This window comes from Aquarana catesbeiana, linkage group LG07 (genome assembly GCF_042186555.1).
Source record: "Aquarana catesbeiana isolate 2022-GZ linkage group LG07, ASM4218655v1, whole genome shotgun sequence".
NCBI classification, from domain to species: Eukaryota; Metazoa; Chordata; class Amphibia; order Anura; family Ranidae; genus Aquarana; species Aquarana catesbeiana.
Window position 1 is genome coordinate 188,519,365 of NC_133330.1, and position 23,131 is coordinate 188,542,495.

Here is a 23,131-nt window from a genome sequence, read left to right on the forward strand (position 1 = left end):
GGAAAAGCCGTTGATCGGCTTTTCCTCACTCACGTCTGACAGAGTAGAGGAGAGCCGTTCGGCAGCTCTCCTGACAGGGGGGGGTCTGCGCTGATTCTTTATCAGCGCAGCCCCCCCCCTCAGAGCCCGCACTAGACCACCAGGGAAGCCGCCAGGACCACCAGGGAAGGGGGCAACATGTGGATGGCCAGGTATGTACCCATGGCCATCCACATATGCCCAATGTGCCCAGTCTGTGCCCAATCTGTGCCAATCAGTGCCCACAAATGGGCTCTGATTGGCACCATTATATTTCAGTGATGCCCAGCAATGCCACACATTAGTGTCATCAGTGCCACCCATCAATGTCCATCGGTGCCACCTGTCAGTGCCCATCTATCAGTGCCCATCAGTGCCACCCATCAGTGCCACCCATGAGTGCCCATCAGTGCTGCCTATGAGTGCCCATCAGTGCCACCTATGAGTGCCCATCAGTGCCGCATACCAGTGCCACCTATCAGTGCCGCCTATCAGTGCCCATCATCAGTGCCCGTCAGTGCCACCTCATTTTTGTTTTTTTTCTAAATTTTCGGTCTTTTTTTATTTGTTGCGCAAAAAATAAAAACCACAGAGGTGATCAAATCTCACCAAAAGAAAGCTCTATTTGTGGGAACAAAATGATAAAAAATTTGTTTGGGTACAGTGTTTCATGACTGCACAATTGTCATTCAAATTGCGACAGCGCTGAAAGCTGAAAATTGGCCTGGGCAGGAAGGCGCCTAAGTGGCTGGTATTGAAGTGGTTATCAAGCACAGTGCCTCCACTTAATTGGCTTGTGAATAACAAGTGAAATCCCAATTGAGAAATATATCTTCACATAGACAGTAATCCACACAGCATTGTATTTGAAAGTTCATGTATTGAAGAAATAACATTCAGTGAATCATCAAACATAAAGTATTTTCCAAACAGGAACATGAAATCATTAACAGTCTCTATGTATGTCTCAGTGAGGTGAATCTGCAGCACTTACACATTCTGTGTTCTCTTAGCAGGAATTCACTCTTCTCTCTCCACATGTCTCTCTCTCCACCCACTTACCCCCAAAACCCCTTGCCATCCTTTGCACTTTTTGATGACCTCATCCTTGGTGAGAGAGAGAGCATAGCAACCATATTGGAAAAGGACAAACAAACCCTGCATAACAAGAGCATGCACTTGGTAAATGGGCAAAAAAATTATCACATCACTATATATATATATATATATATATATATATATATATATATATATATATATATAGCGCCCACCTACTTAGGTGAGTGCTAGATTAGAGAGTTAGGTGTAGAAATAGGCCAAATTACCAGTATTTCACCCTGCGGTGTAAGCTGGTGGGTTTGAGTGGCATGGGATGTTGAATTAGAGTAAAGGAGGGTGTGACCCCCTGCACTCTGCTTGTGCAAGTTTCCTCTGTTTTCTGTGTTTGACTTGGCGGATGGGAGGAATACAAGTAAGAGTGACAGGTAGTCTTCTGGAGACTCCTCTGGACCATTTATTAATTTGTTTGGGCAGAGGCGGGACTTCTTTAAAAGGCTTGGCCACATGGTTCTGGGGGTTCGTGCTTGTTGGAGGATGTAGGATCCAGGAGGATTCGTGTGGGTGCTCTCCCCTTGGGGGGGGGGGGGGACATGCTCCTGGAGCTTTCTTGCTCTGGAAGGGAATTCGAGGATCCAGGAGGAGGATGTAGACATCGGTACAGCTTTTGTGCTCTCCCCTGCGGTGGAGGGGAAAGCATGCTATGTGTAGAGGAGACTTTAGATGAAGATGCTCCAATGGCACAGTTGCTACTGACATACACCAGGACTGGGAGAGGACTTCTCTATGTACTTCATGGATGGTCGCTCGGTAACACACGTTTGTGTAACCCAGGGGAACAGTGCTTCTAAAGACTTTATAGGGACTTTATAGGGATTAGTGTGCGGGTTCAGGAGAACAGGGCTGGGCCTTAGAGAACTAATACCCTGGAGGAATCCAAAAGTCATCTCTTGGACTTTATTCAGAGTATTGTTCACAGAGTTAAACTAGAAGTGCTGTGCAGTCAGGAAATAGTGACTAACCGGAAGGAGAAGAGATGCATTACACAATGTGGAACTGGTGCAAGATGGAAGTTTTATTCACAAAGGCTTCATATATTCTGGATTGAATGTTGTATTTTCATTGCTTAAAACATTGGAAGTCATTCAGAGTGGCTTTTCAATGTAATGCAGCATTAAACACCAGAAGCAAGAATAAAGATGTATAAAGTTTAACTGTTCATGGACTGTCTGCGTGTCATATCTATGAGGGAAAGGGGGTAATGGAACACACTTCAGGGAAGAACGAACTTTTAGCCGCTCCTATGGGAGTAGGGTGCTTTATGGAGGTCCCACCAAGATTTTACTTTCCTGTAAGTCCGTTGCCCCCAGCAACCTCGCGGACAGTCCCAGCAATACAGTGACTGTATCCCAGATAGTCCCTAGGGGATTATTGCAGGCGGCTCTTAACTTATGCAGAGATGTCTGGAGTGGGTACAGCGCCAGCATTGCCACTGTTTGCTACAATTTACCCTGCTGCACAGTCGGGAATGTGATGGTGTTGTGGGTGCCGCTGTTGCCCTAGGAAACATGGACACAGGGGGTGGTGTGGTGCCGAAGACAATACAGAGACTATTTCTTCTACAGTGGGGCATCGCAAGGAATATTTCCTCTGTGTTAAAGTCAGTTAGCTGCTGTAACCTGCAGTTCTACAAAGCCTGCCACCAGGTGTCGCTATGGTGCGACCAACAAATGTAGTGTTACAGTTCCTCGCGCGCTGAGCCAACAAGCTGAGGGGCGGATCCACGCCCTAGAGGAGAGGGTGTCAGCGATTCAGCGTGCCACGCGCCATACACGAGGCGGAGGAAGATGGCGATGCGTGTTCAGAGTACGCCAGCCATGCAGCAAACAACTGATCAGCAGGACCAAGTCCTTGTGGACACCGGCATCCGCCTGGAGCTCACCGGAGGACTGGCGCTTGGAGTGGTAGAGGGCGTGGAGCAGCTCTGCATGCTGTGCCCTGCATGTCAAAAGCCTACAGTGGGAGTCCGTGCCTGGGCCCGCTGTGGACACTGCAAATCACAGTTCACACGCCTGGGACCTGTGCAACAAGAGGTAAGGTACTACCATGCCAGTCCTGCAACTGGACTTTGTCAGCCTCAACCACAGATGACCAGAGGGGCCGGAGAGGGCCGAGGGTCTCCTGCGCTTGCTGCAACAGAGGAGTTCCAGCCTGGTTCCAAGGAATCGGAGGTGCCGGAGGTTCAGGTAGGACCTGATGGGGAGGCCTGTGGTTTGGTCGGGGCTCCAGGGGTTGCTAGAGTAATTGAGCAGGCCCCAAGATGTTCCCTTGAAATGCCAACCATTGTAAATAAGCCCCTTTTTGAACCTGTCCAGAAGGAGCCAGGTGAAGGAGATGGAGATATCTTGGGTGAGCTGGACGTGGGAGATAAGGGCCGGGCCATAGACTGGGGGTCGCCAGAGATGTTGGACAGGTATGGGTCTGTCGAACGCTTGTTTGAGTGGTTATCCCCAGAAGAGGGCAGTTCTAATGATGAAGATGAAGTGTTCCTGGGGAGCTCTACATCCATGGAGGCTTCCACAGGAGCTACAAGGGACACAGCCATTTTCATTAAGCCTTCTATACCCCCCCATCAGACTTTCTTCCAAATTTCAAAAGACTCACTCTCATAGCTCTTCCTCATTTCAGCAGAGGGCTATCAAGGCCCTGGATGCATGTGTTCTGCCTGGGAGGGGAAAACCAAAGGAATTACCTTGCCTATCAAGGTTTCAAAGAGATGTTCAGAGGAGAGTGGCGCAAGAGTGGGGATATGATTATCCTTACGTCCCGGAGTCAATAATGGACATTAATGAGGCTTCCCGAGAGGAATGGAAAAGAGAACTAGTATGGGACTATCTGCACGTGCCCAAGCTGCAACGCACCCCAGACAGTGAAGTATGGATCCGTTTTCAGGACATCTTCAGAGAATGGAAACTGGGGAGGGCTATTTATAAGGACAGGGTTTTGGTCCTTAAAGCGGGTCAACACATTCGCAGTTTCTCAATTTCAGTGAAGGGGATAGGGGATTCCCGGAAGAGACTGCCTGATCTCTGATATTATTTGTGAACAGGACTCTGGCATAAGAGCTGCCACCAAAGATTACTTTAAATGTTCTACCCAATGACTACAAGTGAGTAGCTGGGCTAGGGTGGGATTTCCCAATAACTGCCAGTACAGGACAACAGTCAGCATGCCTACCCGATCGGTAAATACACTTTTCTGCTGCTGCTGTCCCTGTTTTGTCTCTTTGTAGTTTTGTTCTATTCAAATGTTATGAACTCCCAGTTGGAGTCATCCAGAAAGTGTTTGTGCTTTTGGACTTGAAAGTGTATACCTGGCTTGTCAATACAGGCTCTGTTCTGCAGGAGTCTTTGGACTTCTTTTGAGGGAACAGCGGTCCTGGTGGTATTACCCATGCCAAGAAGATTAGGATGCATATCTATGTTTCTTTTACAGGTACCTTCAAGACGGCTGTCTGTGTGTAAACACCTGTAGTGATAGGGACTTATAAGATAGGAATTGTGATTATTATTATTGCACATCAAAAAAGGGGGGGGGGGAGCTATGTAGCAACCCGGGTGGGACTTTAAATGAGGTGCGCATTAAGTGCGCCTCCATCCCTAATACATGACAATGATTAAAAAGGGGAATTTTTGGGACTTTATTTGAGGTTCCAGACGTGGTGAAAAAGTATTTGAAAAAAAATCACATGTTTATTAACATGGAAAGTATATACATATGGGTCATAGGATTGCGCATGGGTACAAAATACAGCATGAGTATAAGAGACATATAATCATATCGACTTGGAAACACATGACAATATGGCAGTGCATATATCTAACATGGTACATCAAGGATGCGACATAGTGTCAACTTACAAATACATGGCAATAATAGAGATCAATGAGCAATTCCCATGAATCCATATATAAAGCACATTGGTGGAAGCGGCATAATGCAAAAAAAAAGAAAGATGACAATAGGTGAGAACATGGTTGTTCAAACTTGGTTGATTGTTGGTGGTGATGTATGTCGGCATCCAAAGATTGGCCGACGCGTTTCGTGTTTACACACTCATCAGGGGTGGATGCTCCCAAGTATCTAAAGAAATTAGAGTGTTCAGTCTAGTGTGGTACTAATGATAGCAAAACAAAGGTAATTAAGCCCACCCTATGTACTTACATATGGAGACTAGTGAACAAAGAGGGTTTGTTGAATACGAGACCAAGGCCAACAGCAAGGTGTCTGTCCCGGAAGCTGGGGTATTGTGGGGCTGCGTGTAGCTGAGGCGTATCATGCAGAGCTTCCCAAAGAGGGGTGAGACACTCTACATCATGTGCCATAGTAAACAAAAGGTGCAAAAAACTCCCGTATGATCTAAATAGATGGATAAGAATCCACATTAGGTATAGTAATACCGCTGAAGGAATACAGTGGCATGGTAACTGGTACTAGAAATACCTTGGTAGCAAAAATGGAGAGGTTGAAGGACCCTGCGTCGCAATGGTGTAGAACCCACCATGAGAAGTATGGCTGTGCACGAGCGGCGTGTTATATACATGCCGCACGCTAGCTCCTACCGACGTCACTCAGCACGGCACGTGCAGGGAGGGGTTTCGGTCTGGCCGGTAGACTCTGCCTCCGGCAGGGGCTCGACCTCCCTATTGTGGCGGCTAGAGTGGTAATGATTGTGCTCCACGTGGCGACGCACGTAGTGACGTCACGCTTGAGGCACGTGGCGTGGCGTCGATGCGCTATGGATCCCGTCCAGATCCCCCAAACCGTCCGCCTCAATGGGCGGAATGGAGGAGGAAGGGGAGGGGATACAGGGCGCATCGCAGCTTCCGGGATAGGACGGAAACGGAGGTCTATGGTGTCAGAAAATACAAAATATGATAACAAAAGATGAAAAATTAAACCAAACTGCTCAACCTGGTTTGCAAGAATAGTTTAATGCCGCATGGCATATGGACACGAAAAAACATGTACCGAGTACAGCAGGGCCCCAAAGTGTGGTACTTAACCACATGGAGCCTAGCAACTTCCACCTGAGCGGTAGGGGAACACTGGCAGCTCAGTCAAGATACCTACATCCCTATTAGCAAAAAAGGGGGGGAGCTATGTAGCAACCCAGGTGGGACTTTAAATGAGGCGCGCATTAAGTGCGCCTCCATCCCTAATACACGACAATGATTAAAAAGGGGAATTTTTGAGACTTTAATTGAGGTTCCAGACGTGGTGAAAAAGTATTTGAAAAAATCACATGTTTATTAACATGGAAAGTATATACATATGGGTCATAGGATTGCGCATGGGTACAAAATACAGCATGAGTATAAGAGACATATAATCATATCGACTTGGAAATACATGACAATATGGCAGTGCATATATCTAACATGGTACATCAAGGATGCAACATAGTGTCAACTTACAAATACATGGCAATAATAGAGATCAATGAGCAATTCCCATGAGTCCATATATATAGCACATTGGTGGAAGCGGCATAATGCATAAAATAGCAAGATGACAATAGGTGAGAACATGGTTGTTCAAACTTAGTTGACTGTTGGTGGTGATGTATGTCGGCATCCAAAGATTGCCCGACGCGTTTCGTGTTTACACACTCATCAGGGGCGGATGCTCCCAAGTATCTAAAGAAATTAGAGTGTTCAATCTAGTGTGGTACTAATGATAACAAAACAAAGGTAATTAAGCCCATCCTATGTACTTACATAGGGAGACTAGTGAACAAAGAGGGTTTGTTGAATACGAGACCAAGGCCAACAGCAAGGTGTCCGTCCCGGAAGCTGGGGTATTGTGGGGCTGCGTGTAGCTGAGGCGTATCATGCAGAGCTTACCAAAGAGGGGTGAGACACTCTACATCATGTGCCTTAGTAAACAAAAGGTGCAAAAAACTCCCGTATGATCTAAATAGATGGATAAGAATCCACATTAGGTATAGTAATACCGCTGAAGGAATACAGTGGCATGGTAACTGGTACTAGAAATACCTTGGTAGCAAAAATGGAGAGGTTGAAGGACCCTGCGTCGCAATAGCGTAGAACCCACCATGAGAAGTATGGCTGTGCACGAGCGGCGTGTTATATACATGCCGCACGGCCGCACGCTAGCTCCTACCGACGTCACGCAGCACGGCACGTGCAGAGAGGGGTTCCGGCCTGGGCGGTAGACTCCGCCTCCCGCCTCCGGCAGGGGCTCGACCTCCCTATTGTGGCGGCTAAAGTGGTAATGATCGTGCTCCACGTGGCGACGCACGTAGTGACGTCACGCGTGAGGCACGTGGCGTGGCGTCGATGCGCTATGGATCCCACTCCAGATCCCCCAAACCGTCCGCCTCAATGGGCGGAACGGAGGAGGAAGGGGAGGGGATACAGGGCGCATTGCAGCTTCCGGGATAGGACGGAAACGGAGGTCTATGGTGTCAGAAAATACAAAATATGATAACAAAAGATGAACTATAATACCAAACTGCTCAACCTGGTTTGCAAGAATAGTTGAATGCCGCATGGCATATGGACACGAAAAAACATGTACAGAGTACAGCAGGGCCCCAAAGTGTGGTTATTATTGCACATACACTTTGTTTAAATTTAAATGTTTTGCACACAACATTTTTATGTGGGGAAAGTTAGAACGATTGTTTCCTGGTTTGGGGAAAGGTTTTCCCAAAACTGAGGACAGTTGTGATTTAAGGAGGGGGTATATGTAGCGCCCACCTACTTAGGTGAGTGCTAGATTAGAGAGTTAGGTGTAGAAATAGGCCAAATTACCAGTATTTCACCCTGCGGTGTAAGCTGGTGGGTTTGAGTGGCATGGGATGTTGAATTAGAGTAAAGGAGGGTGTGACCCCCTGCACTCTGCTTGTGCAAGTTTCCTCTGTTTTCTGTGTTTGACTTGGAGGATGGGAGGAATACAAGAGTGACAGGCAGTCTTCTGGAGACCCCTCTGGACCAATCATTAATTTGTTTGGACAGAGGCGGGACTTCTTTAAAAGGCTTGGTCACATGGTTCTGGGGGTTCTTGCTTGTTGGAGTATGTAGGATCCAGGAGGATTCGTGTGGGTGCTCTCCCCTTCAGGGGAGAGGGACATGCTCCTGGGGCTTTCTTGCTCTGGAGGGGAGTTTGAGGATCCAGGAGGATGTAGATATCGGTACAGCTTTTGTGCTCTCCCAAGCGGTGGAGAGGAAAGCATGTTATGTGTAGAGAAGACTTTAGATGAAGATGCTCCAATGGGACAGTCGCTACTACAGACATACACCAGGACTGGGAGTGGACTTCTTTATGTGCTTCATGTATGGTCGCTCGGTAACACACGTGAGTGTAACCCAGGGGAACAGTGCTTCTAAAGACTTTATAGGGATTAGTGTGCGGGTTCAGGAGAACAGGGCTGGGCCTTAGAGAACTAATACCCTGGAGGAATCCAAAAGTCATCTCTTGGACTTTATTCAGAGTATCGTTCAAAGTTAAACTAGAAGTGCCGTGCAGTCAGGAAATAGTGACTAACTGGAAGGAGAAGAGATGCATTACACAATGTGGAACTGGTGCAAGATGGAAGTTTTATTCACAAAGGCTTCATATATTCTGGATTGAATGTTGTATTTTCATCGCTTAAAACATTGGAAGTTATTCAGAGTGGCTTTTCAATGTAATGCAGCATTAAACACCAGAAGCAAGAATAAAGATGTATAAAGTTTAACTGTTCATGGATTGTCTGCGTGTCATATGTGTGAGGGAAAGGGGGTAATGGAACACACTTCAGGGAAGAACTTTTAGCTGCTCCTACGGGAGTAGGGCGCTTCATATATATTTACACAGTATCTCAAAAAAGTGAGTACACCCCTCACATTTTTGTAAATATTTTATTATATCTTTTCATGTGACACTGAAGAAATGACACTTTGCTACAATGTAAAGTAGTGAGTGTACAGCTTGTATAACAGTGTAAATTTGCTGTCCCCTCAAAATAACTCAACACACAGCAATTAATGTCTAAACTGCTGGCAACAAAAGTGAGTACACCCCTAATTGAAAATGTCCAAATTGGGCCCAAAGTGTCAATATTTTGTGTGGCCACCATTATTTTCCAGCACTGCCTTAACCCTTTTGGGCATGGAGTTCACCAGAGCTTCACAGGTTGCCACTGGAGTCCTCTTCCACTCCTCCATGACGACATTATGGAGCTGGTGGATGTTAGAGACCTTGCGCTCCTCCACCTCCTGTTTGAGGATGCCCCACAGATGCTCAATAGGGTTTAGGTCCAGAGACATGCTTGGCCAGTCCATCGCCTTTACCCTCAGCTTCTTTAGCAAGGCAGGGGTCATCTTGGATGTGTGTTTGGGGTCATTATCATGTTGGAATACTGCCCTGCGGCCCTGTCTCCGAAGGGAGGGGATCATGCTCTGCTTCAGTATGTCACAGTACATGTTGGCATTCATGGTTCCCTCAATGAACTGTAGCTCCCCAGTGCCGGCAGCACTCATGCAGCCCTAGACCATTCCACTCCTACCGCCATGCTTGACTGTAGGCAAGATACACTTGTCTTTGTACTCCTCACCTGGTTGTCGCCACACACGCTTGACACCATCTGAACCAAATAGGTTATTTGGTCTGATCAGACCACAGGACATGGTTCCAGTAATCCATGCCCTTAGTCTGCTTGTCTTCAGCAAACTGCAGGCTCTCTTGTGCATCATCTTTAGAAGAGGCTTTCTTCTGGGACAAGAGCCATGCAGACCAATTTGATGCAGTGTGTGGTGTATGGTCTGAGCACTGACAGGCTGACCCACCACCCCTTCAACCTCTGCAGAATGCTAGCAGCACTCATTCATCTATTTCCCAAAGACAACCACTGGATATGACGCTGAGCACGTGCACTCAACCTCTTTGACCATGGCGAGGCCTGTCCTGTAACCTGTCCTGTTTAACCACTGTATGGTCTTGGCCACAGTGCTGCAGGTCAGTTTCAGGGTCTTGGCAATCTTCTTATAGCCTAGACCATTTTTGTGTACAACAACAATTCTTTTTTTTTAGATCCTCAGAGAGCGCTTTGCCATGAGGTGCCATGTTGGATTTCCAGTGACCAGTATGAGAGAGTGAGAGTTGATAACCCCAAATTTAACACACCTGCTCCCCATTAACACCTGAGACCTTGTAATACTAATGAGTCACATGACACAGTGGAGGGAAAATGGCTAATTGGGCCCAAATTGGACATTTTCACTTTGGGGTGTACTCACTTTTGTTGCCAGCAGTTTAGACATTAATGGCTGTGTGTGAGACAATAGAGGCAGAGAAAATAGGTACAGAGCAGAAAGGAGGAGAGGGAGGCAATAGAAATGATATACTGTAGAAAAAAAATTTGATCTGAAAAGGATGAATGAAACTTAACCCGTGTCTGGGGGAGAAGATGTGACAAAGATGAGTGACACCTGACCCATGTCTGGAGCAGAAGTGAAAAGGATATGAGAGGAAGGAGCAAATCTGCCCATGTTTGATATGCGTAGGGTTTGATGAATTCTGTTTGAAATTCAGTAAACCCCAAACTAGTGGTAAAAGCCTATGGGGGAAGTGCAGGCCTTTTTTTTTTTGCAAAACTGTCTGAAGTGCTGCTCCAAATTAGTGAAGAGCCATACAGCTTTGGATTTAGTTTGGCAGGGATTTACAAAGAAATCTGAATGCAGAACTTAAACCCTATTGAAATCAATGGAAGCAAAAACGGTCAAATTATAAATGCAAATTTTCTTGGCAAATATTCAAGGGGGTGTCAGAAAACAGCATGGGGTTGGGCACAGCCCTGGGGAACATGTACCAATGCAAAATAAAATTCCATGATGCCAGGAGCAGTGATTTTTATTTTTTTCAAAGGGAAGAGGAGGGCGTAAGACAAAGCATGAATGAAACTCACATTAATATAAAAATCACATCTTGTATAGCAGTGTAAATTTGCTGTCCCCTCAAAATAACTCAACACACAGCCATTAATGTTTAAACCGCTGCCAACAAAAGTGAGTACACCCCTAAGTGAAAATGTCCAAATTGGGCTCAAAGTGTCAATATTTTGTGTGGCCGCCATTATTTTCCAGCACTGCCTTAACCCTTTTGGGCATGGAGTTCACCAGAGCTTCACAGGTTGCCACTGGAGTTCTCTTCCACTCCTCAATGATGACATCACGAAGCTGGTGGATGTTAGAGACCTTGCGCTCCTCAACCTTCCATTTGAGGATGCCCCACAGATGCTCAATAGGGTTTAGGTCTGGAGACATGCTTGGCCAGTCCATCACCTTTACCCTCAGCTTCTTTAGCAAGGCAGTGATCGTCTTGGAGGTGTGTTTGGGGTTAATATCATGTTGGAATACTGTCCTGAGGCCCAGTCTCTGAAGGGAGGGGATCATGCTCTGCTTCAGTATGTCACAGTACATGTTGGCATTCAGTGTTCCCTCAATGAGCTGTAGCTCCCCAGTGTTGGCAGCACTCATGCACTGTTATATAAGCTGTACAGTCACTACTTTACATTGTAGCAAAGTGTCATTTCTTCAGTCTTGTCACATGAAAAGATATAATAAAATATTTACAAAATTGTGAGGGGTGTACTCACTTTTGTGAGCTACTGTATATCCTGAGGGCATAGATCAATAATATATTGTGAGCTGGGGACCGATATAAATCCCCCTGGGGCTAGTACACTTTCAGGCACAGATACCAGTCCAGTGATGTAGTGACAAACAGTGCAGTGTTTATTGGTGCCATTTACAAGTCAATTTACAGGTGCTGTACAGTGTTCCTAGCTTTGTTCCAGCATTGGTCACACAAATTCACATCCTAACAGACTGAGCAAGCGTAATGCTTGTCAAACTCCACATATGCAGTTTTACAGCTTTCACCAACCTTGCACCTCTCACAGACCTGACACTGTGTAACCCAGGTGAGTCTAAATTGGCATAAGGGAGAGGTGCAAAAACCCGAATTGGACATAGAATCAGAGGTCTGTAAAAGTGTAAGAAAAGGAGCCTGGGAGATATGTAAACCTCGAACAGGACTTTTCCAGGCTCCCCTTGAGACACTCTACTATATTATCCAAAATGATCAGTCCAGAAAAATCTGAAATTAAACCTCTAAGATAAAAAAGACAATGGTTTATCAAATGGAACATTTATATCCAAAAAGGTAAATAGCTTGCAGTGAGGGAACTGTTCCCTGAAGTATTGTACATGGTGTCAATTTAGAGAGAGAGTGTTTAAGGTAAATAGCCAAACAGTCTCCCGTTCAGGTATCTTTTTAAACATTCTGCAGGAGAAAAACTTTTTGGTATGGCCTTGATGACTCGTACAACCAATCCATATGTTGAACTATAATGGTTTTCTACAAAATTCCTAGGTACACTATGTTCCAAGTCACCTTGTTCAATGAGTCGGCAGTGTTCGCCAAACCTGCTGCACAGGGCCCTCATTATGCACCCCACATAGAGAAGACCATAATGGCAGGGCAGGCAGTACACTGCAAACTCTGTGAAACAACTATAACTTTACCTTCCTGCCCCTCCTCTTATGAGTTTAAAATCGATACTAGACATGTGCAATTCGTTTTGTTACAAATTCGTTTTTGGACAAAATTTGGCATATTCATTCACTCGGAAGCATGACATGACAGCAGCCTCAGCATGGTTTATAACAAAAGATTTTCTATTCTTTTGGTGAAAAAAAAAAAAATTATGATCAATATTGTGATTCACCGTATATAAATATTAAAAGGTAGTTTAAGTCCAGAATACAGGCTGTTTTTTGTTTTTTTGGGGGGGGCTTGCCACTGCTATTAGCATTGTGCTCGGCCCTGCCCAATTCTGTTTAGTGAACAGGATGAACATCTCTACCCTATGTTATGGAGATAAGGGAGAAGTATTTTGTAGTCCTAACACACTTTCTATTAGAGGGGGACAGCATTGCTTTTTCATGGATGTAGAACAGTGGGTAAGCGTCATTACCCTAGAACAGAAGGTGTATGTATAGTGTGTGCTTTATTTAGGTGCTCTTGAAGTGTTGTATTATGTAAAAATATCTTACTGATGTGATGTTTTTCTTTTTTTATATAGAAAAATGTGATGTTCCTTCTTCAGACTCAATAAAGGCACATATTTCTCAAAGAGATCGGTCAAAGATATATATTGAAGGAGATAAATTAAGATTTCAGTGTTATAAAGACCATAAGACTGCAAATGAACAGACAAGAGGAGAAATTGAATGTCTTCCAGATGGCAAATTTTCTGGAGAAAAATGTTCTAGTAAGTAATGAGTGTATGTGTGCACTACGTAATAATTTATCATCTTGTGAATTGAAAATGTGACCTTTCAAAGTTCAGGACAACTATTACTATTACACCTGATGTGAGTCCTGTAGTCTGGAACACAGAAAAGTTATAGAATACTTCATTTACAAGCTCAAGCATACATAAAAATATCTGAATATATCATGACAGGAATAGAAATTAGAAAGAACCCAAATAGATTATAGAAAGTATTACAGGTCAGAGGTATTAACACTGCATATCCCCTTCATAGGGCAGCACAATGGCTTAAGCAGCCTTTTTTTTTTCTTCATTCAACCAGCAGTTTGGTTCCTTCATCCACACATTCGATGAGGATGGGGAAATCCTCCCACTGAGCTATTGTATTCTGACAGCAGGGAGATTTCCCTGCCCTCAGAATACACTAGCCAGCAGCACTGATCAGGCAGAAAAAATCCATCAGGTTTGTTGTACAGAAGTCGATTAGTAAATTGACTTCTGTACAACTGGCCAGCCCATATATGGAACATAATTCTGCCAGTCCCCGCTGAACCGGGCAAATTTTGATCCATGTATGGTCAGCTTAAGTGGTTATCACTTCCACCTGGCAGCATCAGGGTCATTGCTTTGAATACCATTTGTGGCACTACCTGCCTGGAGTTTGCATGTTCTCCCTTTTACCTGTGTGGGTTTTCTCTAGGTACTCTGGTTTTCTCCCACATTCCAAAGACATGCTAATAGGTTAATTGGCTGTCTAAATTGTCCCTAGTATGTATGGATATGAGATAGGGACCTTAGATTTTAATCTCATTAAAGGCAGGGCTAATGTGAATGTAGAAAATATATGTAAAGTGCGATGTAAATTGCTGGCACTATGGTGTCCTTTTATGAAACTGAGATCAGCGGCGATCCCGAGTCTCACCGCTGATCTCAGCGCTTTACCAGTTTATGAAACTGAGATAATCAGCGGAGAACATGTTCTCCGCTGATTATCTCAGCACAGTGAGAATTCACAGAAACGGCCAGTTTATGAAGGTGCGATCTCCACACCTCACTGGCGATCTGTGACAGAATTCTCACTTTCTGATTCACCATTTCAGAAGTGGAGAATCAGAGTGAGAAGCCTGAAACTGGCTGATATTCTGGAGAAAGAAAGAAGTCTTTTGACTTCTTTCTTTCACCAAACAGTCAGAGCACACCTTCCCCACCATTACACACCCCAAAACCAGCAGGATAGGAATTTATAGTGTATATATATATATATATACATCTATATATATATATATATATATATATAGCTATATATATATATATATATCTATATATATATATATATATATCTATATATATATATATATATAGATATATATATAGATATATATGTATCTATATATAGATATATATATAGATATATATATATCTATATATATATATATATATAGATATATTTTTTTTTAGATGTTCACCACTCTGGCTGGGTTCACACTTGTGCGATGCGTGAACCAGCGTGATTCCTGTGCGGGTTTTCACATCGCACCTACATTGACATCTGCGCACCACTGCGGGTGTCAATGTAAAGTTAATGACACCCCCAGATCATTTCACAGATCGCAGTGCGAACTATGTAATGGTGCAGGAATCGGATCGCATGGGTGTGAACACCCATGCGATCCGATTCCAGTGTGGACCAAATAAAGGGTCCTGTACCATTTTGGTGCAAATGCAATATGATTTAGGGCCAGTTCCCACTGCTGCGGTGTCCGAGATCGGATGTGATTCGCACCGCAGTGCAAAATCACATCCGATCTCTGTGCGATGCGATTTCAGCCATACAGATAGTATTGCTAAATTTGCATTGCCCTCGGACCAAACTCTTACAGGACCCTTTTTTTGGTCCACAGCAGAATCGGATTGCATGGGTGTTCACACCCATGCGATTCGATTACTGTCCGAGTTTGCAGATCGCACTGCGATATGCGAACTGATTTGGGGGTGTTAACTTTTAGGCCCAGTTCACACTTGTGCGATGCCGGACATCGCACAGGCATCGCATGTTATTTGCAGCACACTGCCATTCACATTACATGCGATGTCTGTGCGGTGCGATATCAGCTGTACAGATAGTATGGCTGATATCGCACCGCATTCGGTGCAAACACGCACAGGACCCTTTTTTCTGTTCGGACCAGAATCGGATCGCATGTGTGTTCACACATATGCGATCCGATTCATGTCCGAACTGTCAGTTCGCAGTGCGATATGCAAGCTGATCTGGGGGTGTCCTTAACAATGTATTGACACTCCCCAGCGATTCGCATATGGCAGTGTGAACTGACATGCGAGTCGGTGTGATGCGGGAACCCGCAGTGGATTCGCAGTGTTCTCGCATCGCACCAGTTTATCAATTTTTATGTTTATCTATAATGAAATATATTTTATTTTAATTTATTATTAAATATTTATACTTGTATACTTTATTAAAATTATTTTTTTAATGATTATAAATGTATTTTGCATTTATATGACTGGTGTATAGCTGCATTACATATGTGCATTACATTCATTTACTATACACCATTCACATTTAAATAGGAACATGTATGATCTTTAAATATTGATAAAAACAATGTTTTTTTTATAATTAGGTTAATGTATATTGTGTAGGGGGAATTTATCTTTATTATTTTATTAATATGTTGGGGAATAATGTGTGCTGATTTGTGTTACACTTTGTATTTTATGGTTCCTCATACTGTAATCCCGCTATATCACGCGAGATTACAGTGAGAGGAGCCATTCTCAGGAGTTCCTGGCGTTTGTAGATCGCTCCTCAACTCAACATGAGAAGCGATCTACACATTTTCATAAACAGGCACTCAGAGGAGAGAGATCTCCTCTGAGAATGCCTGAGAACTGAAAAGCGGTATTTTACCGCACTTTCATAAAAGGACACCTATATAAATACCTGTAGTAAATAATAATAAATGTACTATTTTTCCTCAATCCTAAAAAATGCAGACAACAACAATGAAAAATAATTATATCACAAAACAGTACTATGTAATAATAGTAAACCTTGGTCCACACAAGAGGCCTTTTTGATTCTTTGAACTTGTCTAAGCTGTTCAGACTCCTGGTCTCCAGTTTGGTTGTTATCAGTAGGAAAATGCCCTTGTCTAATAAAACTTCTGAAAAGTTCTGCCTAACAGGTGCAAGACAATTGACATTCCATATGCGATATTCAGACAGTTCATGGATGTAAGGTCCTAGTTAACGTGTCACTCTAAGTTTAGGATTGTTCCTGTTTAAATAAGACAGATTTCCCAAAGAGTATCTATGGTCAAAATGTCAAATCATATTTTACTTAAATTATTTCTAGCACACTTCTTTTAATCTGGATGATCTTGACGCTTGTAAACGTACTTTGTACATTTACTTTGCTTGAATTCTGTGACAAGTTTTCACTGTGCCCTATTGATAGGTACTGCTGTGTCACAGAATTCACAGGACCTGCCTTCTGAACTACAGAGGCAATGAGAGGTGGAGTTTCAGGAGGGGGAGTCAGTACAGAAATCACAGCTTGCAGGCAGCGGGGTACCAAGGGATATGTAGTCCTTCCAAACTGAAAACAACCAGCAGAGGAGTAATTGCAAAGAATGCAAAAAATTCAGAAAGGTAGAACTCATTACAGCTAGACTCAGAGACTCTAAGCAGAATATTTATATCGGCTTCAAACAACCTGATGCTGGTGTATCCTGCTGTTATGTATAATCTTTTTATTAAGGTGTCTTTTTCTCATTGTATATTTCTCTATTGTTTGCCTCCTGGGTGTGATTCCCCATTGTTAATTGAGTAGCCTATTGTTTTTATTTGTCTGCCAATATTTTCATAATCAATTAATCAGCCAGCCGATTAGTTGGCCTGCATACAGAATGCATTATTTGTTTACATATCAGGAAATACAGTGCAGAACACATACAGCTCAGTACACCATCCATACATGTCAGTAAGTGCCTGAGAACTTGTGAATGTGTGAACAGCAATGCCTCATGGAACATGTAGTCCTAGGCAGGAAGTGAGTGGGTCTAAAGGCAGAAGTTTTTTTACCTTGCTATAGGAGCACGCTATACTATCATTTGCAGCTTGCTATTGGGGCACTCTGAAGGCAGGAGGAGCCAGAAGTATCGGAGGGGGAACCCAGAAGAGAAGAATCAGGGCTGCTCTGTGCAAAACCATTACACAGAGCAGGTAAGCATAACAAGTTTGTTTTAAAAAAAAATACTTTAAAGACTGTGCAGGGATCAGCATCCAAACCAGAGAAGGTCGAGGCTGATAGACTGAAGGTAATAGAAGGCATTACAATTACATTTAAAGTAAACTTTACATGAGGGCAGGGTACATTATGTGGGAGCAGGGCACATTTCAAGGAGGCAGGGCATATTACATGAGGGCAGGGCACATGGGAACAGGGCACATTACAAGGAGGCAAGGCACATTACAGGGGGCAGGGCACATTATGTGGGAGTGTAGAAGGGTGCTAAATAAAAAAATTTGATCTCTCAGTCTGATGATATTTACCAGATTCAACCTTCAATAGTATATACAGTATATCTCTTCTGTCTGTTTGTCCCAGAGTGGATTTGAGGTTTTGCTCCCTAACCATATATTTGGTTATTTATATTTACCACTGCATATAGATTTTTAAGAATAAAATGCCTTTTTCTCAAGTCGTCTTCCAGGACGGAACCCTAAGAGATGACTGGTCCACCTGGTCCAATCAAGAGGTTAAAGGCCCCCACCCCTCCCGATGCTCCTCAGTTTTTGGTTGTGTTTCCCCACAGCGAAACCGTTTGTTATTTTTCTGCTGACCTAAAGCCTGGGGCTGGTGGTCTCCCCCTGGGAGCTGGACCAAATGCCTGGGAAGCCGCTGGGTCTGGCCGGATGGTTTCCGTCCTCCCTGGGGGGGTCTCCCCAATTCTTTCTCGGGGGGGCAGCAGAAGCTGGACCCTGGTGTGGTGACCGTGCATTTTTGTCCATAGAAGAGCCCCCCTGAGTGCTGAAGGATCCTGGGTACAGTGGGGTACCCAGAACTTCAGGGGCCAATCTTCGTGTCGCCCTTCCTTACCTGTGCGGTGGCCGTGCAGTTGAAGGAGTTGGTGGTTTACCCTCTAGACTTTGGCAGCTACAGGATGTTTTCCTTCCGACCGTTCGCTGGGATCGCAAAGGGACTGGCATCCGACTGGAGCGACCGCCCGTTCAGTGAGTCTGGCCAGGGCTTCCGCCCGTCGATGGGTGGCGCGGTATCTCCTTTGCTGAGTGTAGCTCAGCGTCCTGGGAGCGCTCGGCGCCATTTTCCTGAAGATCAGGGAATGACATCACTTCCTCCTCTAGAGGAGGGAGTGGAAAGACTGCAGCAGGAAGTGACCTCAGCAGATCAGGTGTGCCGTGCCGTTTCCAGTCTTCGGCAAGATGGCGGCGGCAGTAGCATGATGCAGCCAAACACAGAAGGATATAAAAGCCACTGGGAACAGGGGCCCATGTCTCCTCTGCGTTCCTTTATGCAAGATTCGGAAATAGCATGGAACATGAGAAGGAGAGACCTGCAGGGTCTGCGGCCATGGAAGAGACCACAGGGGGTGAGTCTGACCGGCCTCCGGAGGTTTAGATGGGGAGGGTACCCCAATTCTTCTTCTCCGAGTCTCACAGTGCATGCCTGTATGTTTCTTTCAGGGGATGATGCTATTGCCCGTGAGGTTGGCAGCCGTCCTATGAAATCCTCCACCCGCTCTAAGAGATGTGGGAACTGTAATGACAGATTACCCCCAGATCATCCAAAGCCCTTCTGTTTTAAGTGCATACAGAAGTTGACAGGGAAGGAGACATCTCAGATGATGGAGTTCCTCACTGTGCAAACTGAGATGCTGTCCACCTTAAAGTCTTTTCAGGCCACCCTTAAGCCTAGGGATTCAGAGGCTCATTCTAGTAAGGATGCCTCCTCCCAGGAGGGCTCCGCCTCCTCTAGGAGGTACCGGGCGGATGCGCTGAAGTATCCACTCCCTCAGGATTCAGAGGAAGAGTGTGAGTCAGAAGTCCCTAATCAGGGGTTTTCTGATGAAGGGGTAGTGGACAGCCAAGAGGAGGACGGGAGGGAGGACTCCAGGTCTAGCAGACATATATTTTCTGCTGACGACATGGAGGATCTTCTGAAAGCTATTTATGCCTCAGAAGAGATTCAGGAGCCTGCTGTGCAGGTGTCTGCTCAGGATAAGATGTATAGAGGCTTAATTAAACCTCAGGCCAGGGTTCTTCCGGTGCATTCCACCCTCAAAGAAGTTATCTTAAGGGAATGGAAAGAACCAGAAAGAAGGCTCCTGAAATATAAAACCTGGAAGCGTAGATGCCCCTTCTCTGAGGAGAATGAGGAAAAATTCTTCAAAACTCCTAGACTAGACGCCTCCTTAGCACAGGTCTCTGAGCAGTCTGATCTTTCCTTCTAAGATACTGGTAATTTAAAAGATCAAATGGATCGGAGGGCTGAAACCATTTTACGCAGAGCCTGGGAAGCTAACGCTGCGACTATGAGCAACTATGCGTTGGCCTCAGCTTGCATTGCAAGGAATGCCGACATGTGGGTCTGTAAATTGATGGACCACGTATCCCGAACCTCCAAATCCAAGGAAGTCTTGGATTCTCTGGAGGTCATAGGAAATGCTGTCGCATACTTAGCAGATGCTGCGGTTGAGACAGTACGTACAACCGCCAAATTAGGTGCTTTACTAAACTCAGCCAGGTGAGCCCCCCCTTTGAAGGGACGCTCCTTTTTGGTGCTGGCCTAGATCAGGCTCTGGCCAGATCTACCGAAAAAGGGAAAAAATGTCCTACCAAACCTAGGAGAGAGAGGAAGCGTTTTTTTCGTGGCCCCCAGGCAAAGAACCGCTTCCCGGAGAAAAAGGTCTCCCCTAACAGACGTTGGGGCGCGGGAAAAGACAAGCAAAAAGCTGGCGTTCTCTTTTCCAGCCAGAAGTCAGGTGACAAGACCCCTAAATGGCTTTCCAGTAGGGGGAAAACTTTCCCACTTTGCCTCTCAGTGGGAAAGGGTCACTCAGAGCCCCCATGTTCTTCAAATCATAAGAGAGGGTTACAGATTGGAGTTTCTCTCCCCTCCACCCCCCAAGTTTCTCTTGACCTGCCTTCCCAGGGATCCCTGCAAAGCGGCAGGAATCCTTCAGAACATACGAGAGCTGGCCAGTCAGGAGGTTATAATACCTGTTCCAGTGGACCAGCAGGGTCAGGGGTTTTATCCCCACATTTTTGTGGTACCAAAACCCTCAGGAAGGTATCGTCTTATTATAAATCTAAGGAACCTCAATGTTTTTCTTCGTTACAAGAAGTTCCGCATGGAGAGTGTCTATTCTCTCAGGAGACATCTCCTCAAAGAAGTGTTTATGGTGACCTTAGATTTAAAAGACGCCTACCTTTATGTCCCCATACTTCAGGGCCATCAAATCTTCCTGAGATTCGCGATCGCCTCTCCAGAGGGAGTGCAGCACTGGCAGTTCGCGGCCCTCCCCTTTGGACTGGCATCCAGTCCGAGAGTCTTCACAAAGGTCATGGCAGAGGTGGTGGCTTGCCTGCACCTCCAGGGAGTGGCATTGATTCCCTACTTGGAACGACATTTTGATTTACAGTCTAAGTCGGGATCAACTGCTTCTGGATCCATCCAGAGTAATGGAGACCTTAGAAGCCCTGGGACGGATCGTCAGCAGGGAAAAGTCCTCGCTGACTCCTGCCCAGACAAAACTGTATCTAGGTTCCCTGGTGGACTCCTCAGAACAAAAGTTAGTTCTTCCTCAGAGCAAGGTAGAGGGCCTTATATCAGCAGTCACGCCGCTGTTACAGGCAAGGACCATCTCCTACAGAGGTATCATGAGAGTACTGGGTCTGATGACGGCATCTATCCCAGCAGTTCCTTGGACACAGTTACACTCCAGGCCCCTCCATCATTTTCTTCTATCCTCTTGGGACAAAAGAAGAGACTCTCTGGACATAGAGATTACCATTCCGGACGAAGTAAAGAACTCTCTTCACTGGTGGCTTCTTCCTCAGAGGCTTCAAGGAGTCCTCCTTTGGAGCCAACTTCAGCCTCTCAGGATAACTACAGATGCAAGTTCCTAGGGGTGGGGGGCCCACCTGGAGGATCTAATAGCCCAGGGGTCCTGGGATTCAGAACAAAGAAGGGCCTCCTCCAACTTCCGAGAGCTGTTGGCCATAGGAGAAGCACTAAAGGCTTTCGAGGGAAGGATCAGGGGCCAGGAGGTGCAGGTCTTGTCAGACAATGCCACGGCAGTAGCATTTCTGAATCATCAGGGGGGTACCAGATCCATAACACTCCTATCCCTATCAGCGGAGATCCTGTCCTGGGCGGAGAGTCGGATTCCTTCCATCTCCGCAATCCACATAAAGGGGACGTTGAATGTAGAGGCAGACTACCTCATTCTGCAGGGGGAATGGGAACTAAACCCAGAGGTCTTTTCCCTGATAAGTCGGCAGTTCGGCCTTCCAGAAATCTCTTTGCCCGCAGGAAAAGCAGAAGGGTAAAGAGATTCTTTTCCCTTGCTCGAGAGAGAGGCTCAGAGGGGATAGATGCGTTGGCAAAGGTCTGGGACTTCAGACTAGGTTATGCCTTCCCCCCTCTGGGGTTAATTCCGAGGGTTCTTCAAAAACTGTTCCTCTCAGAAAGCAAGTTGATTCTGATAGCTCCTTGGTGGCCCAAGAGAGCCTGGTTTCCAACCCTGCAGGGTTGGTCCATAGCCCCACCGCTTCACCTCTCTGTCCGGGGCGACCTTCTTCTTAAGGGTCCAGTCCGTCACCCAGACCCCAGCTTCTTCAAGCTGAGGGCCTGGCTCTTGAAAGGCAGAACCTGCGGGAGAAGGGACTGTCGGACAGAGTAGTGGATACACTGCTCCTTAGTAGAAAGCCAGTCACAAGGCGTATTTACGCCAAGACCTGGGCGATTTTCTCTCGCTGGTGTCAGGAGAGAGGGACTTCTCAAAGAGAGGTCCCTGCTATTTTAGAATTTCTCCAGGATGGAGCAGATCTAGGCTTGGCAACCAAGACCCTTAAGGCGCAGGTCTCAGCCCTGTCATGTTTCCTTGGGAAACGTTTGGCTTTACACCCCCTGATCAAGAGATTTCTCTTGGTCAGAGAGAGGTTGTCCTCTGTGCAAATGTCTAGGTGTCCTCCTTGGGACCTTACCTTAGTACTAGATGGGTTAACAAGGGCCCCTTTTGAACCGATAGATCAGATCCCCCTTAGGATCCTGACCTTTAAGTTGGCCTTTTTACTAGCAATCACCTCAGCTAGGAGAGTAGGTGACATTCAGGCTTTCTCTATTAAAGAACCATTTTTTACTTTATTCGAGGACAGGGTTTTACTTAGGCAGGACCCCCTGTACCTCCCTAAGGTAGCATCAAAGTTCCATAGGAATCAAGAAGTAGTGCTGCCTTCCTTTTGTAGTAACCCCAAGAGTGAAGGGGAAGTTTCTTTTCATTGTCTGGACGTCAGACGCTGTTTATTATCCTACCTAGAACGGGTTAAGGAATTCAGAAGGTCCAGCCATCTTTTAGTTAATTTTTCTGGCTAAAAGAAGGGCCAACAGGCATCTAAGGCTTCTATAGCTAGATGGATTAAACATACCATTTCTTTAGCCTA

General features: G+C 45.5%; 1 protein-coding gene across 4 annotated transcripts in view; it reads left to right on the forward strand.

Moving 5' to 3' along the window:
- The window catches only part of LOC141103383 (coagulation factor XIII B chain-like), a 1,101,294-nt gene that overhangs the window by 354,372 nt on the left and 723,791 nt on the right, over nucleotides 1-23,131 (forward strand). For all 4 annotated transcript variants that reach the window (XM_073592898.1, XM_073592899.1, XM_073592902.1 and 1 more), the window contains one exon: nucleotides 13,229-13,417. In XM_073592898.1, coding sequence (XP_073448999.1) covers nucleotides 13,229-13,417 — 189 coding nt within the window. The remainder of the gene's footprint in view (nucleotides 1-13,228; nucleotides 13,418-23,131) is intronic.